The 16,681-nt window shown below is 42.6% G+C and overlaps 1 protein-coding gene across 2 annotated transcripts in view; it reads right to left on the bottom strand.

Moving 5' to 3' along the window:
• The window catches only part of STARD9 (StAR related lipid transfer domain containing 9), a 163,600-nt gene that overhangs the window by 38,864 nt on the left and 108,055 nt on the right, over positions 1 to 16,681 (bottom strand). For both annotated transcript variants that reach the window (XR_012645953.1, XM_074997077.1), the window contains exons 20-22: positions 16,506 to 16,615; positions 11,307 to 11,354; positions 2,571 to 2,761 (exon numbers count right to left, since the gene is read on the bottom strand). Coding sequence is in view for 1 of the 2 variants with exons in the window: in XM_074997077.1 (XP_074853178.1) it covers positions 2,571 to 2,761; positions 11,307 to 11,354; positions 16,506 to 16,615 (349 nt within the window). In the remaining variant the exon portion in view is untranslated. The remainder of the gene's footprint in view (positions 1 to 2,570; positions 2,762 to 11,306; positions 11,355 to 16,505; positions 16,616 to 16,681) is intronic.

Raw genomic sequence — 16,681 nt, 5'->3', positions numbered from 1 at the left:
TGTTATAAGTTGCCTTGTTATAAGTCGCCTTGTTATAAGTCGTTTCACATATACGTTGTTAATTAATTCAGGAAAGCAGACTAATTGTAAGTTGCACTGATCCGCACTTACATCGTTTGGGGCCCAAGGGACCAAGAGCGAGGAACATCTCTCAGCTGTGTGGTGGCCAGGCAGCAGGCGCTGTAATGCAGGGGCCCTGGAAGTGAGCCCTCAAGTCACAAGGGATCAGCAGGTAGCTGGGGGAAGCCAGTGGGAGATTAGCAGGGAGCTGCAAGGAGTCAGGGAGGATGAGCAGGGCACTGCACGAAGCTAGAGGAGACTGGCAGGAAGCCACAGAGAGCCAGCAAGGGATGGGCAGGGAGCCTCAGGGAGTCAGTGGGGACTGGTAGGGAGCTGTGGGAAGCTGTGAGGGGGACTGGCAGGGAGTCGCTAGAAGCTGGGAGAGCTGGGGAAGAGTTACAGGGAGCAAACGCGGATATGCAGGAAGCTGGGGTGGTAGGGAGCCGGTCTGGTGGCTGTGAATAGCTGCAAGCTGCGTGGATCTGTGGGCAGTGGGGAGCCACTGTGGGAAGTGGCTGCTAGGACCCAGAAGCAGCCAGAAGTTGGGACCTGGCTGACAAGGACATTCAATCAGTCAGGAGCCAGCTGGGAGCCTGAGGGAAGATGACTTTCCTTCATTTGGAAAATTCTCTTATCCGGCTGGGGTCAGGTCCTGAGGGTGCCAGATAAAAAAGGTACATTCTGAACAGGAATTGCACTGTAAGGAGTGCAGCCAGGTGGTGGAGGCAGAGGAGGCAGCCTCACTGCCCAGAAAAGGCAGGGGCATGCTGTGTGTCAGGTTGAAGGGAGGAACGTTTCACTATAAATTGTATTACTTAGGAACATAACCTGGACTTATAATGAGAATCTCCTGTATCAGCATAATATTTGAGTGGCTTCAAAATATTTAAAAATAGAGATAATAGTTCTCTATATTCCTCTTTCTTCTTCTACCTGTAGAAGAAACCACATAATGAATTATATTGATTGGTTTGAATTTGCTCATTTATGCTGGGGTGCACATGTAGCTAAAGTGAAGGAAAGCTAAGTCAATAAAATACATGTTGCATTTAGTTCTGTAAATGGTTGGTTCATTCTGGTTTCTTATCAGTTCCATAAACGAGTTCCAGACCTGCAAGTTCTGTTTTCTCTGCTCATTAGTCAACTACTTCATTGTCCCTGTGCAACACAGTTATCATGAGAGGTCTGCACGGATCAGTTGCATATGTGGTTCTGTTCAATATCTTCATCAATGATTTAGACTGGGGTCAGCAACCTGTCTGAGACGGAGTGCCAAAATTTGACCTTTTGACCTCTATGTGCAGTTGGAGCGTCGGTGATACTTGTTAAAGTCATTAATAGTCCTACTTACAAGAGCTTCATTAGTAAATAAAGATGCAGAGCTTTACCGTTTAGGCAGTGGTTGGAGGCATTAGCTGGTCTTTTGTTAATTCACAGGTGGCACGGCTTTGACCAAGCTCCTGGCTGCACAGGGGAGAAGGGGAGGGGCTGAGCTCCCGCTTCACGTGCCAATGAAATGGCTCCTGTGCCACTCTCAGAACACATGCTGGGGGTTGCTGACAGACATGGTCTATGCCATTTTACAGGGATATTGCTGGCAAAGTGGGCAGGGATACAGCACACCTGGGTCTTTATACTGCTGTTGCAAGCATGAGTTCCGTCATTGTGTGCTGGGGTGTATAAAAGTCTGTCTTCAGAGGACAATTTCCCATATGCCTTTCATCAGGAATTCTCTCAGCTTTGAAAGGCCATCTTGGGTTTCAACTTCCCAGGATGAATTCAAGAGATAACAGAACATTTAAAAGAAAGGGAAAAGCTCAGATAGCCAAGTCACTACACAGTGCGATAAGGAAATCTTGAGTGAAATACTTCACTAGAGCCATGCAAGACCAGAAGGGTCCAGGACTATCAGGAGCACTGAGTTCCATGCCACAAGACAGGCACTATTACTCTGAAGGGAATTCTGCAATGAAAATTTTTAAATTCTGCACATTTTATTTGCAAAATAACACTATATAATTATGCTAGTTTCAATTATTTTGATAATTAATTTTAAAATACCCATCAGCAACTACCTCTGTATTGTTATACAGACAAGACATTTCCCTAGGAGCAGGGTTTCTACTTAACAAAACTCTTATGGCAACCCAGTTCCTGCTTCTCTGCCTGCTCTCCCCTAAAGCCCAGCTGGGGTGCATGTATGTGGGGAAGACAGATGAACTGAAGAAATTCTATGCGGAACATTAATTTCTGTGCAAATTTTGCATTGCACCATGGCGCAGAATTCCCCCAGGAATACTGACAGTTCTACCACTCAGAAGTGAACCCCAATCTAACAAGCCAGTGCTAGCCCAAGTTTGATCACTCTCCTCATAAGAGCAGTAAGAGGAGAAAACTATCTATTAAAGACTCCACCACAGGTCCCAAAAGTGTAGAGGAGAAAAATGAAACCTGCAATGAAGAAATGCATTTAAAGAAGGGAAATGAGAGAGAAAAAGGTGGACACCCACTTTCTCTGATCTGCTGGTTGATTAGTGCTTGGTCATATTCCAGCTCCTGTTCTGCTTTGAGCTGTCCTGCCAGGATCTGCTGCTTTAAATCCTCAATGTAGAGCTGCTGCTGTTGAATTTGTTCTCTGTGGAAAACTTCCAGACCTCTCAGCTTCTGCCTGTATTCTTCATGCACAGCATCTATCTCTCTGCTGTTAGAAATGTTAGTAATTATTTGAAACCAAAAAATAAACAAACATTTTTATTAAGATACATCTTTATATTAGACAGACCCTTAAAAAAAGGCAAAATGCAAGCTACTGTGTGTACAATCAAACAGACTCAAAGGCTAGAAAATTAGGCCATGATCAGATGATGCTAAGGTAGTTGCGTACGTGATGTCACAACATGTCACCATCCCATCTAAAACAGTAAAATCTACCACATATTACATTTCTCATGGTAAAACAAAATTCTATCACAGGAAGTTTTAAATATTGCCCCTGATCATTTTTAAGGTCATCCTCAAAGGAAAAACTTTTATTTTAAATATGTAAATATACTTGGTACATTGTGTACCTTTCATCTGAAGACTCCAAAGTGCTTTGCAAAAATGGCATGTTGTTACTATCCCTTTTATTTAGTTATTTATTTTTAATAAACTGGCTAAAAAGCCACCCTGAGACGTAGAGAAAGTAAGTGAGTAACCCAAGGTCACACAGTCAGTCATTAAAAGAGCCCAGATCTTGTCACCAAATTCCCTGCTCTGACCACTTCTTCTATACTGGGGTGCAAGAATTTGTAAGAGGTCAGGAGCCTCAGTTCTCTAGGATACTAACAGAGGGGTGCGACATCAGGGATGGAGTCTGGGTATAGGAAGGAGGTTTGGACAGGGGACTGGGATGCAGGAAGAGGTGTGGGCTGAGGGAGAGGATCTGGGTACAGAAGGACTCTGACCTGGAATTGTGGTGCAGAGGGTTGGGTGCAGGGGTGGGCTGTGACGTGGGGCAGGTGAGGGAGTAGCGTGCCACGTGCAGACTCTGGCCAAGAGATGCTTACCATTGGTGGCTCCCAGCCAGAGGCCCAGTGGGACCCTTGGGAAGGCTCCCTACCTGCTGCGGCCCCACATGCCACTCTAACTGGCTGGCTGCTAGAGCCATCTTCTGATTTAGGGGGGTGTGTTTCAGCAACTCAGGGCATATAACTCAGAACTCAAGACCAGGCAGGTCAGTGAAAGAAACTGCTTTTTAAACAAAGTCCAAATCCTAGTTTTGAGCAGTGGTGTTCAATGTAATTAAAGAATTGCCACAATTGTGGGTGTTGTCCTTCCACATTCACCAAGGTTCCCCTCCCCCCACAATTAAATGCCCTCCTCCAGAGCCCAGGCACCCTCAGTCTCCCTAGACTTTAACCAAATGCCTTTCCTCTCCGCTCCCATACCCTTCCCTAGAGCCAGGTACCCCCAGCCCCTGTCCCCATTCTATCTGAATGCCCTCCCTGTCCCCTAGAGCCATACACACACCCAACACAAACTGAGTGCCAGCAACTCAGAGCCGCTGCTGCTGAAGCTGTAGGGGCCGTGCCAGGGCCAGAGCATCCGTGGCCATGCAAGAAGCTGGAGCTGCAGGAGTTGTGGGCGCTTGAGCAGCTAGGGCTGTGGGCGCGTGAGCAGCGCCAGGGCCCACTGGGACCAGAGCTGCCAAAGCCACAGGAGCTGCGCCAGGGCCAGAGCTGCAGAAGCTGCTGCTGCCACTGCTACCATGTGGTTGTCCCACCAAGTGGTGGGGTGCATGCACGGGCAGGTGGCAAGTCATGTGTGTGGCTCTGAGGAGCTGGGTTTTAAGGCTCCAAGAGAGACATGCAGCTCCAGAGCCCTGAATTGCCACACCCCAGTGTCCTGTTCGCCACATGCAGCAAGCGGCGAACATATTGGACTCTGTGGGTCTACAGGAAAGCACCAGATTGGAACTCAGAAGACATGGGTTTGTCAGTTACTGACTTGCCATAATTCTGGGTAAGTCATGCCACCTCGTGGTGTCTCTACTTCCCTTCTCACATTTTGTATCCTATCTACTTACATCAAAAGCTCTTTGGGGGCAAAGACTGACTCTTATTTTTGTACATAGTCTAGAACAACAGGGACCTGATCTCAACTGAGGTCTTTAGATACTACCACAATACAAATAAAAGCAACCATCATAGTTCCAGTAAGTTAAGTCTGCACATTCATTCTGATAATGATTTAGGATTTTAAAGTAAAGGAGAACCCCGTTTATTCAGTCTAAATGGGCACAGGGGCCCGATCAGATCATCAGAACGCTGGATAAACCAGAAAATGTGAAGCTGCAGCGCCATCTAGCAGCCATAGGAAAGGGTGCCCATTTCTAGACCTGGTTTTTCAGAAAACGTACCAGTAAAGCCGGTTAAGGGAGGATGGGTTAAACAGGGTTCTACTTTATTTATTGGCTTACTAATTTTGCTCATTTTAAAAGTAGGATACAGAGATGTTGAAGTTAGGACACCTGGAGTATGGTACATCTCTGCCAGTGACTCTCTCTGTCACCTTGGGTAAATCAATTAATATCCCTAGGCCCATCTGTAAAAGGAAAATATTTTCATTCACAAGATGTTGGGAAGACTAAGGAACACTTAGAAAAGCACACTGAACTCATGGAGTTATGTAAGTGCTAAGTATTAGTAGGGCAGTTGATCTATGAGCATATAATCACTACTAACGGGGGAAAAAAACATTCCATACAAAGTTGCAAATATGGCCAAAAATGCAGATTTAGGTAATATTTACTCAGATAAATAATTCTCATGCTACAGCTATGCTCTAAAGGCCAAAACTATGTCTTCCACCAAACCCACTATTTAACAAACTATTCAGTTAACTCTTCTTAGCTATAGTTTTCTGCATATGAACTGCAAAACATCATTAACACAAGCTACCCAAGTCAGAGATCTCAACATGTTTACAAGTCAAAAAGCACAAAGATAATACAGTAACAGTCACACATTGCATTTTGATCGTAGGATATCAAGGTACCTTCCAGAAGGGGGTAAATATTTTCATTTTACAGATGGGGAGACTGAGGTGCTTTTGACAAATTTTTCAGTTGCAGTAAAAAACAATAAACAAAAAACTGCAATAATTAGTATCAAACAACTCATCTTTTGCTTGCTCTTGTTACCTCCAGCAGCTTCAGTACCAGTAGCACTAGTATTTTTATTTGCCGAACTGGCATGAAACTAGTGATCCTCCCCAATGTTAACCGTTTTGAATTTGCACATTCAGCAGGGCAATGCTAGCCAAACCTACATACGCAAACGAAAGCTCTATACTAGGACTATGTTCCTTAAAGATACAGTACACAGAAGTATACCCATATCCCACTACATTCAATAATGCTTTGTAACACTTAGAAAACACCATAACTACAATTACCATACTGTTATAGTCCTATGTTTTCACTAAATGGACAAATAGCTATGGCTCTGCTACTATAACAGAGGAAGAGAATACTGTCTTACTAAAAGAGCAAGGCACACATACTAGTTATAATTTTCTTCAGTGTTTCTGGCTTCTATTTCTATTTTAGTAGTGTGAAATAAAAATCAAACATGGCAATGAAGAAAGCCCTGAGTAACCATGCACTGGCTGGGACTGAGCACCAACAAGCCTTTACATATTCATAGCTGGACAACAGTTTCTCTGAGGAGGAAGAAAGATAATGAAAATTCACAGATTGCCACTTACATTGCAATACAGGTACAAGATAGCACATGGAGTATTTTTCTCCACTGGCAATGAGGCTAGTGATCTTGAGGATAATGGCATTTGCTTGGATTCAAGATTCAGCTATGTCACTCCACATTCAGTAGTACAAGTAATTATATCAATACAAATTATTTCCCTTTTACTTTTCTGAGTACTATACGGTCACCCCAAATTATCCTCACTGGGTTGTGAAAATGATAGTATAAAGTGACGTTATAAAAGAAGTGCAATAGCCAAACAAGAAAATAAAATTACAGCATATGGTGGTAGTTGCATTTTCCAAGCAGAAATTCAAAGTCCAATTAATATGTTTAAGAATACATTTAAATGATTAAATAAAAAGAAGATCATCTTATGTTACCAGAAAAACCATTAACACATTCTGAAATACATACACGTGGTTATTTCATTGGCCCACAGAAACACACCCTGGAGCAGACACACCAGTAAGATTTCATCTTGTTTCAGCTATTCCAAATCTATGTACTTCAAGCAGGGATCAGTTCCCTCTTTTGCTTGCATCTCTTCACTCCCAAACACACACACACACACACCCCGGTACTAAAAGGAAATAAAATGATTGAACATCAGGACAAGCATGAGGCAAGCCATTTAAATCCTGCAGAGCTGAGCAGCTCTCTCTAAAACAGAAAACCATCTAGACAAGACCAGCAATTAAGTGGTACACAGCATGTCACAAAAGCAAGCTAAGAATTAAGGTCAGCATTTTCCCTCTGTAGAAATGGACACAAAAATGCCCTCCCCCAGGTTTACCATGCATAACAGAAATATTAGCAGTTTATTATCCTCCAAGTAAACATTTAAAACTATTTAGAGTAAGCAGACAGAAAAATAAAGATACCAACCTTAACCTAAATGTAAAAAATTATTGAGAAAATCTTCATATTGTAACAACAAAGCTGGGCTGTGTTTCATCTCACCATTCCATCCACAAAGTTTACATTAGGCACGCTAAATGAACCTGCTGCAGATGCATATTTTCTCTAGCCTGTCTTGTCGTCATCTTTCTGGAGTCCTATTGTGTAATTCCCCTCCCCTCTTTCCCAAACACTTCCAAGGTTGATGCAGAGGCTGGCGGCTTCTACAGCATAATGCAGTTTTCAGTAACTATGGCAGCGACAGCCCTGGAATGAAGCACAGTGCCTCTTGCAATACAACATTAAGGCCCAAAACAAGAAACGCAGGCAAAGAAGTATTACAAAAACAAAAAGAAAAACAATACTGTCCCTTGACTCCACAGTTTTCCTGATTTAACGGCAGAACAAACCTCACTCAAATCAAACAGTTTCCCCCCTTCTTACTACTGATAGGGGTTCCAGTTAAATGTTTACTATTTAAACCAAAAAAACAAGGCTGATTTTTTTTTAAACAAAGACATTAGGTATGTTTACAAAGCAAAGTCTGTCAACAAAAGCGGCCACAAATCAGAGTTTCTAGCCCATCTACAGATCTGTGTTCTTCTCTACCATATTCCCTCCCCACCACATCTGCCAAATCAGAAGGCTCCTTTCACACACCATAGCCTGAGATAACATACAGCAAGCAGAGGACTACAGCAACTGCACAGGACCACCCTAAGAAACTAGCTATACATATCTGCTCTAATACAGCACAGAATTTAAAGTTCACTAGCTCTTTGAAAAAGTGATAAAATGACTACGAGCATTTGTGTTATCTTCTTCCCCAATCTCTTGAGACACTGCAGGTTACAAAACTATACGCAGAAACAGAATTAATTAAAAATGGCAGTATGGCCACATGTGATCTTTGAAAACAAGCACACAAAGGGAAATCCCTGAAGGTTACAGAAGGGAAATCACCATTCTGCAAGACTGGCACTTAGTTTTTGACAAGTTGGAAAACGACTAGTGTGAAAGTTCTTTTGTTTTATGTTCTCCTCTTACGAGTATGATCAACTTCTTCTACTAACTAAATATGCAGACTTAATAACCTCAGTCAGTAGTGACATACCAACAATGCATCTGAGCATCCCTATAAGAAGGTCCTACCCCTGGGGCCAGCAATAAGACAATGCTTCAGGAGAATAAATGTACAGTCCTTCGCCTTCCTCTAGTCCAGACTAAGACTCCTGTAAGTAAAGACACAAAAACACACTTTCTAGAGGTCATTGGTGTGTCTAAAAATTCCAGCTCAACTGGGATCACATTTTAATCACAACTTCTCCCTGTGATTTCAACCGCATGTAGCAGCATTTCTCAGTTCCTGAGCTGAAGTGCTATGTAATAATGCGGTGTGCACTGTTCCTCAACTGCTGTATTATCCCATTCTAGATGGCACATCCTTTGAAAGGTGGGTGAAGTGATCCTTTATATACTTCAGAAATACAAAGCTCTGAGATCTTCTAATGAGACAGCTAATAAGAAGCTCAACTTATTATTCACATGAAAGTATTCAGATCAATTCCCCATACAAACAATATTGAAATTAAGTATGTATGTTATCATAGATTACAATGTCTTCCAATATCTACAAATAAGCCATTTGATTTTTTTTTGGGGGGGGAGGGTGTCTTTTAAACTGGATGAAAAAAAGGACACAAAGGTAATTTTTAAAAGGTGGGGGGGGCAGTTGAGGGCAAAGAAGATTGGAGCTGTTACATAGAAGATTATTATTTCTCTGAGAAATTAAAATGCAACTTCGGCTTGTATTTCTGGGATACTGCTTCTTTTGATATCTAGTTTTTGGTGTGTTACTTTTTCCCCTAACTGAGCCTGATTTTGATATCATACTAGTTTTATACTGTTATAACTCCATTGGCTGTAATAGAATTACTGCCCTTTATTTAAACCATTACAAGATAAGAATCAGGTTTTATGTTTACATAAATATGGGATAATGGCACTAAGTGGAGCAAGAGCTCTAACATCATCTCTGTTGAGGTCATAGTTTGTTGGATAATTTCTACCTGTTGAAGAGCCTTTTATTTGTTGGTTGGCTAACAAATACCATTAGAAATTTGAACTGCTAGATTTGACTATGTTATCAAACCACAATAAAGCAAACAGCTCAAATTACAACTTTACACCTGGGGGATTCTGCGCCACACATCAATGCAAAATTTTACAGAAATTAATGTTGTATGTTAAGAATTTTCCTCTTCCCTCTCCCAGAAATTGGCTTTTCTTCTTCATAGAGTGATTGCTCATGTTCATTCCACATTAGATGACTCTAGGCACCAGTCATGAAGGTTGGTAGAGTTCACAGCTCACAGACTGCAATACAGCTCTGCCAAACCCAGCATTGCTTCTGGTCTGCTGAGCGAAGGCATAACGATACACAAACATTTGAACAGAAGACCACAGCACAGCTCTACAGATGTCCTGGATCAGGGCATGTGTTAAGAAGGCCACCGCAGACATCTGAGCTCTCACTGAATGGGCTGTGACAACCAGCAATGGTGGAGCCTTTACCAGCTCATAACTGGTCTCGCTGACTTCAGTGGCACCACAATTTAACTTTTGTACCTTCTGTATTGGTAGTTCAACCAATATTCACCCACTGTGACCAGATATTATGCCAGATCCTATACTGTTTGGAGATCACTGAAACCACCAGGAATAGGGACCAACCCTACAAATATTAATTATATGTTCCAGTCCCCACATATACAAGTAGTCTCATGCAAGTCAGTGGAATGCCATTTCATGAGTAAAGACTACTTACAAGAATAAAGTTTGTTGATTTAGGCACAGCACATAAAGGAGAGACATTTGGAATTACATTTGAATTGTCTGCTTTTGTCAGAAAGCTGGAGCCTTCATATTATTTCACTGTACATGTTCTATTCTTATCACAACAAAAAGTACAGGGTTGACCTGGTTACACATGAAAGTCTAAAACAAATTACTAAGAAAAATTAACCAGACTGACATTTACAAATGTATTAAAATTATAAGTGAAAACGGCACAATGTTCTTTGCATTTATCTATTCCAAATGGATGAATTCCAGCCTACAACTCATGTATCATTGAATTCTGCCTGAGTCATGTTTAAGCCTGGTTTAGAAGATTCATGTTTGCTGATTCTTTGCACAGGTGTGAATTTCACTCATCCTAATGCTTTTGACATTGTGAAGTCCTATGTCAGCTGAAATAATGTTGGTATTTAGTTAACAATTGCTCCATAGCTCCTCCCAACTGTAGCATTTCACTTACAGCACCCTATCCCCTTAAAAGCAGCACTTTCATGCTTATATTTTGACTTGGAAAAGAACCCTGGTGATAGGAAGCAGCTTTGCAAGGTCAGTTGCAATCCATTAGTTAAATTGCACTTACAACATTAAAAAACCCACAACTGGTCACTGCAGCTTTGAGATTGGATCCATTAGAATGCTAGATTTGTCTCTCTTGAGATTTGAGTTTAATATGCTTAGCAAGCCACTAAATTAAAAAAAAAGCAAATATGAAATAAGACTAGCATCATGGCAGTAAGCACTAGGGTCTCATCTGTACTTCAACTGCAAATTACCATTCTTACATTTGTGTGAAGAAGTCAAAATAAAAACACAATGCACTTCGATCATCATGGTCCAGCCTGCCTTCTCCCGTAACAGCCAATGGGGAAACAAAAGGTTAGAGGCCAGATAATCAGCCCAATTTTGATATAGACCTAATAATTCTAGCTTGTGATATTCACTTCTAAGAAAATCTAGAAAATTAAGCAACTAAACAATATTGTAAAAGTGAACTTAAATGCCATTACCCTGAGAAAAACAGTGCAATTCCCACATCTGAACAGGCTGAGGCAAGAACACAGATGAAGATATGAAGAGTAGATAGCACATTTTCACCAATATCAATTTTCATGAACCTTGTGTATCTGTAATTCCCAAAGTTTACATGAGGAGGCATATCCATTTGCAGACTAGAGAACTGTGCAGGAACTCTCATTAAGTAGGGTATTATTATATATTAACTTCAAGCTATTCTCTTACCTCATTTCAGCTGAATGCTTACACTCCTTGGGGCCTTTATGCTTTTGACTGTGGAAAAAAAGAAGAACTATATTACGGTCATTGCTGTATTTCAGATATACTTCTACAATGTGATAGTGATTTGTTCTGTAAAGAGGGCATCTGCCACATCTACAGGCCATTTCTGTTCCATTTTAGCCCTATTTTATAGATCTTTGTGCTGACGCTCTTAGGGGAAACACTTCAATCACATGAACAAATCCACTTGTCTGGAATAAGAGATACACTTAGTGCAAGGGAAGGAAAAGAAACATCTTAGTAACAGACAGCAATTATGATAAAATCAAAATGAGCAAGGCACCAAAATATTTCATTTTCAGAGTAGCATTTTAAGATAATCACAGCAAAACGAAAAATAATTGTATATAGTATAATATAGTATATTCCCATCATACAGAAATCTACTGTCTCTATATAAACTAGAAATCAATCAGAAATAGTGTTCAAAACAACTGGTTTATGAGGGCAACTCAAACACTCACTGAAAAAAACAGAAGTGACATACAATCTTATCTGTTCTGTGAGCAGATATCTGACATCCATTACTGGGAGCCTACAACATAGTGTCGATCTCTTTTTATGTTGAAAATAGTGTAGTAAGTCTCCTAGAATCATGTAGAGCATTAGCAAACATCTTATTTGTAATTTTTTTTTCCATTTTGGGGGCAGGGGAAAGGGAGGTTTAAGTTACATGACCTGCTATGATACATTTCACAAATCAAATAGATACCAAATAGTGTTTTGTAAAGAAAGGTATTGCTGTATAAAATTAAAACAGTTAAGGAGAATCTAAGAATGTTATCCTGAGAGAAAGTGAGTACAACAGTGCACAGTTGAATGATGAAAAGCAAGCTGGTAACAGAGAAAGAGTGTTCAAAACCTGTAAGGATGAATGCTTCATGTTCATAAATATAAGATGACACAACATTCCAAAGACTTAAAAGATGCTCAGTTTTGTTATTGCAACAGAACTTTTGCAAAGAAACAGCTTGGTGCTTGAGGTAAATTATGGAAGCAGTTATTGTTCTTTCCCCCACAAGTCACCATGGGCTTGTTACTGAAGCAAGACAGCTCTCCCATAAGGAAAAATGGTTATATTTAGTTCTTATAAATACAGTCATACCCCGAGATATACCCATTCGGGTTACGAGAATTCGATTTTACAAGGAGTTTCATTGAATACCCCTACTTCGGCTTATGAGACACTTCTTTGCATTTAGGAGAACTAATTGGGATTTTGCGCACCTCAGCAGGCTGCGGCTGCCCTGCAGCAGGAGAAAGGCCGCAGCTCCAGGCAACGGCTACCCGCAGCTGCTACCCGCCTGGCGCATCTCTCCACAGCAGCCGGCGGTGGTTTCCCGGACCCCCCAGCTGGCCACAGCAGGCACCCACCTCTGGAGCCAGGAGAGGAGAGGACAGCGCCCATCCGCGGAGCTGCCACCCCGGGCACCTTGGCCCACTCCCATCTTTACCTTGACACTGCTGTGGCTGGTCTGGGTCTCCACTTCGGTGCTGCAGCAACAGCGTGCCCCGGCCTGGCCAGCAGACACGAGCTCCCTGCGCTCCTGGCGGCGCAGGCCAGGGCCAGGCGGAGGCTGGCAGCTTTGGTAGGCGAGCACCAAGGGGATGGAGTTGGCCGCGTCGGTTTTGATGAAGAGGCCTTGCAGAGGGGTGGCGGCGCGGTGTGGGGAGGTAGACTCGTCTGAGTCCCGGCAGTAGATCATGCCGCTCTGCGAGACATGAATGCTGGGCGCGCAGCCCATCCTGGCCCTGCTGCTGCTGCTCACCCCCCCAGGCAGTTAGGGAGCTGCCGCCACCCGCCCTGTGTAGCTGTGCCTCAGGCACCGCTCGCCTCCTGCAGTGTTCCGTCCCATTTAGCGCCTGGCTCACCTACCGCTGCCGACACCAGTGGGGCCTCTCCGCCACGGAGCCTCGTACGAGTGAGGTATCGCCCTCATGAGCTGGGAGCCCCCAGTGCCTGCCTAGCTCCCTGTGCGGCCAGCCCCTGGCACTTCTGCCTCCCTGCTTAACCTAAGTTGTGCTTAGGCCGGGCTGCCTCCCCATGCCCTGCTCTGCTCTGCCCACCCCCTTGCACTGGCCCCGCTTCTGCAGCTGTGGGTAGCTACCCAGCTTTGCACCCCCTCCCAGGCACTTTTTGATTTCTGTTCCCCTCGCAGCCCTGTCTCTGCACCTGGGACAGCTCCCCGAAAGCAGGTAAACAGCCATATTGTAGAGTAATTAATGAAGGGAAAATGCCTTGTTAGGTTATGTTATGATAACTAATGTTAACTACTGAAGTAATTGTGTTCATTTTAATGGGATTTGGTGTTGTTTTAGCATAAATGGGTGTAAATTTTGGGGCTCAGGGACACACAAAATTTTTTCATGTTGGAATTAATGTAATAATGTAATTAATGTAATAATGGTAATTATGTTTTTGACTTAGGAGAATTTGCCCTAAGAGGGGTTTTTCAGGAATGAATTACCCTCATAAGGCAGTGGAAGACTGTACATCAAACTGCATCCTTTTTATAACTCAGATTCCACACCAAAATTAGATTAAAAGAACAGGAAGGCTGCAAAGTTAAGCACTCAAAGGTCATGAAATGCCAGAATTAAGGTTGCCTGTGCAGCATTAGTTCAGCATACATCATAGTCTTTAATTACACAGTCACAAACTATCTATTCCACACAGGGCACATGACAAACCTGCCCTGTGAATCAATCAAGATTATGTAATAAAGGAGGCTGTTCTCTGTAGGACCCCTTTGCTGCAGAAGTTGGACGGCACGTGGTAAAAGAAGCAGGAGAGTTGGGTAAAGGAAAGGATGGTTTCATGGTTAAGTAAGTTGCACACTCTCAAGAATTGTATTCAATCCCCACCTATGCTATAGACTTCCTATGGGATGCTGGGCAAATCACTTAAACCAAATGTTTCCCTGGCTGTCGTCATTAACTGCGGTTCTCATCTTCTAGGTACATGAATTGACACCCTGGGAGAATCTGATTTGCAGAACTGCTGAGAACTCACAGCAGTAACTCAAGTTAGTGGGAACTGTGCTCTGAATATGTGATACACCAACCTATGCTGAGTATTCTGAAAAATCATTAAATTGGGCACTCAAAATCAGTGGGAGGTTCCTAAATTCCATAGAAGACTAAATTTTTGATGGTAATCTGCCTAAGTTTCCAGTTTTGGACATGCGCAAAATCATTAAGTCCCAATGCCACCAATCAGTTGAGTGCCCTCGCTCATGCCTAAACCTTGGCTAGAGGTTAGAACTTGACCACTTCCCACACCTCACCTGCAGGCCCACCTGCAGTAGGTATTCTCAGAATATGCATACCAGATTGGGCCTTGTACAAGAGAGAGCTGGGGGTAACCAGATAGGTTATTTTTGGGGGATGGTGGCATGTGTCTCCCAGGACACCCAACAGCCCATAGTTTGGGCACTCACCTGGAATGCAGGAGACCTGTTTTTCAATCCTAACTCTGCCTGACTTGCAGTAAGGACTTTAACGTGGGTCTTATAACCCAGGTATGTGCCCTGACCACCAGGACATATGGTCATCTGGGGTGGGTCTTCCTCCATTTCTCCTGTTGGAGATGTTCTACTCATCATTTCATAGAATCATAGAATGCTAGGACTGGAAGGGATCTTGAGAGGTCATCGAGTCCAGCCCCCTGCCCTCATGGCAGGACCAAGTACTGTCTAGACCATGGGTGTCCAACCTTTTGGCTTGCCTGGGCCGCATTGAGTGAAGATGGTCTTGGGCCGTGTACAAAATATATAATATAGTTAATGTATATAAATCACATAATAATGTTAAAAGTTTACGATCTTGTGGGGCCGCATTACTAGCTGCCTGGGGCCGCATGCGGCCCACAGGTTAGACACGCCTGGTCTAGACCATCCCTGATAGACATTTATCTAACTTGTTCTTAAATATCTACAGAGATGGAGATTCCACAACCTCCCTAAGCAATTTATTCCAGTGTTTGACCACCCTGACAGGAACTTTTTCCTGATGTCCAACTCAAACCTCCCTTGCTGCATTTAAGCCCATTGCTTCTTGTTCTATCCTCAGAGGCCAAAAAGAACAAGTTTTCTCTCTCCTCCTCATGACACCCTTTTAGATAGTGGCTTTCAGGTATCATGTGCCCCCTCAATCTTCTTTTTTTCCAAATTAAACAAGCCCAATTCCTTCAGCCTTTCTTCATAGGTCAGGTTCTCTAGTCCTTTGATCATTCTTCTTGCTCTTTTCTGGACCCTTTCCAATTTATCTACATCTTTCTTGAAATGTGGTACCCAGAACTGGACACAGTACTCCAACTGAGGCCTAACCAGCGCAGAGTAGAGCGGAAGAATGACTTCTCATGTCTTGCTCACAACACACGTTAATGCATCCCAGAATCACGTTTGCTTCTTTTGCAACAGCATCACACTGTTGACTCATATTTAGCTTGTGGTCCGTTATAAACCCTAGATCTCTTTCGGCCATACTCCTTCCTAGGCAGTTGCTTCCCATTCTGTATGTGTGTAACTGATTGTTCCTTCCCAATGGAGCACTTTGCACTTGTCTTTATTAAACTTCATCCTGTTTACATCAGCCCATTTCTCCGATTTGTCCATTTCATTTTGAATTTTGACCCTATCCTCCAAAGCAGTTGCAACCCCTCCTAGCTTGGTATCATCTGCAAACGTAATAAGCATACTTTCTATGCCAATATCTAAATCTTTCATGAAAATATTGAAGAGAACTAGTCCCAAAACAGACCCCTGGGGAACCCCACTTGTTATACCTTTCCAGCAGGATTGAGAACCATGAGTAACTACTCTCTGAGTACAGTTATCCAGCCAGTTTTACACCCACCTTATAGCAGTACCATCTAAGTTGTATTTGCCTTGTTTATTGATAAGAATATCATGCAAGACCATATCAAATGCCTTAATAAAATCTAGGTAAACCACATCCACCACCTCTCCCTTATCCACAAGGTTCGTTATCCTATCAAAGAAAGCTATTAGATTGATTTGACAAGTTACAGATTTAAACAAGTAAATAAAATAAGATGGAAATGATGCATTCTACTTCTCTTTGAAATGAACCCTGGTTTCAGGGTAGTTCTGTTGTGGTGATTACTTCTTTTAGACTTACCTTTCTTTTTCAAGTAGAGTAAAGTTATAGGGTGGGGAAGGAATGAAATTTCCATCCAAGTCCAGCCATTCCAAAGATCTGCCGCTCAGTATGGGGGAGACCTCACTAATCTATTAAAAAAACAAGGCAGGAGCAGAAGGAAGGTGTATTGAAATAATTGGTTGTGTTTCAATTTA

This window comes from Carettochelys insculpta, chromosome 6, assembly GCF_033958435.1.
Source record: "Carettochelys insculpta isolate YL-2023 chromosome 6, ASM3395843v1, whole genome shotgun sequence".
NCBI classification, from domain to species: Eukaryota; Metazoa; Chordata; order Testudines; family Carettochelyidae; genus Carettochelys; species Carettochelys insculpta.
Note: the sequence above shows the minus strand (reverse complement) of the source record. Positions and strands in the feature narration are given on the sequence as shown.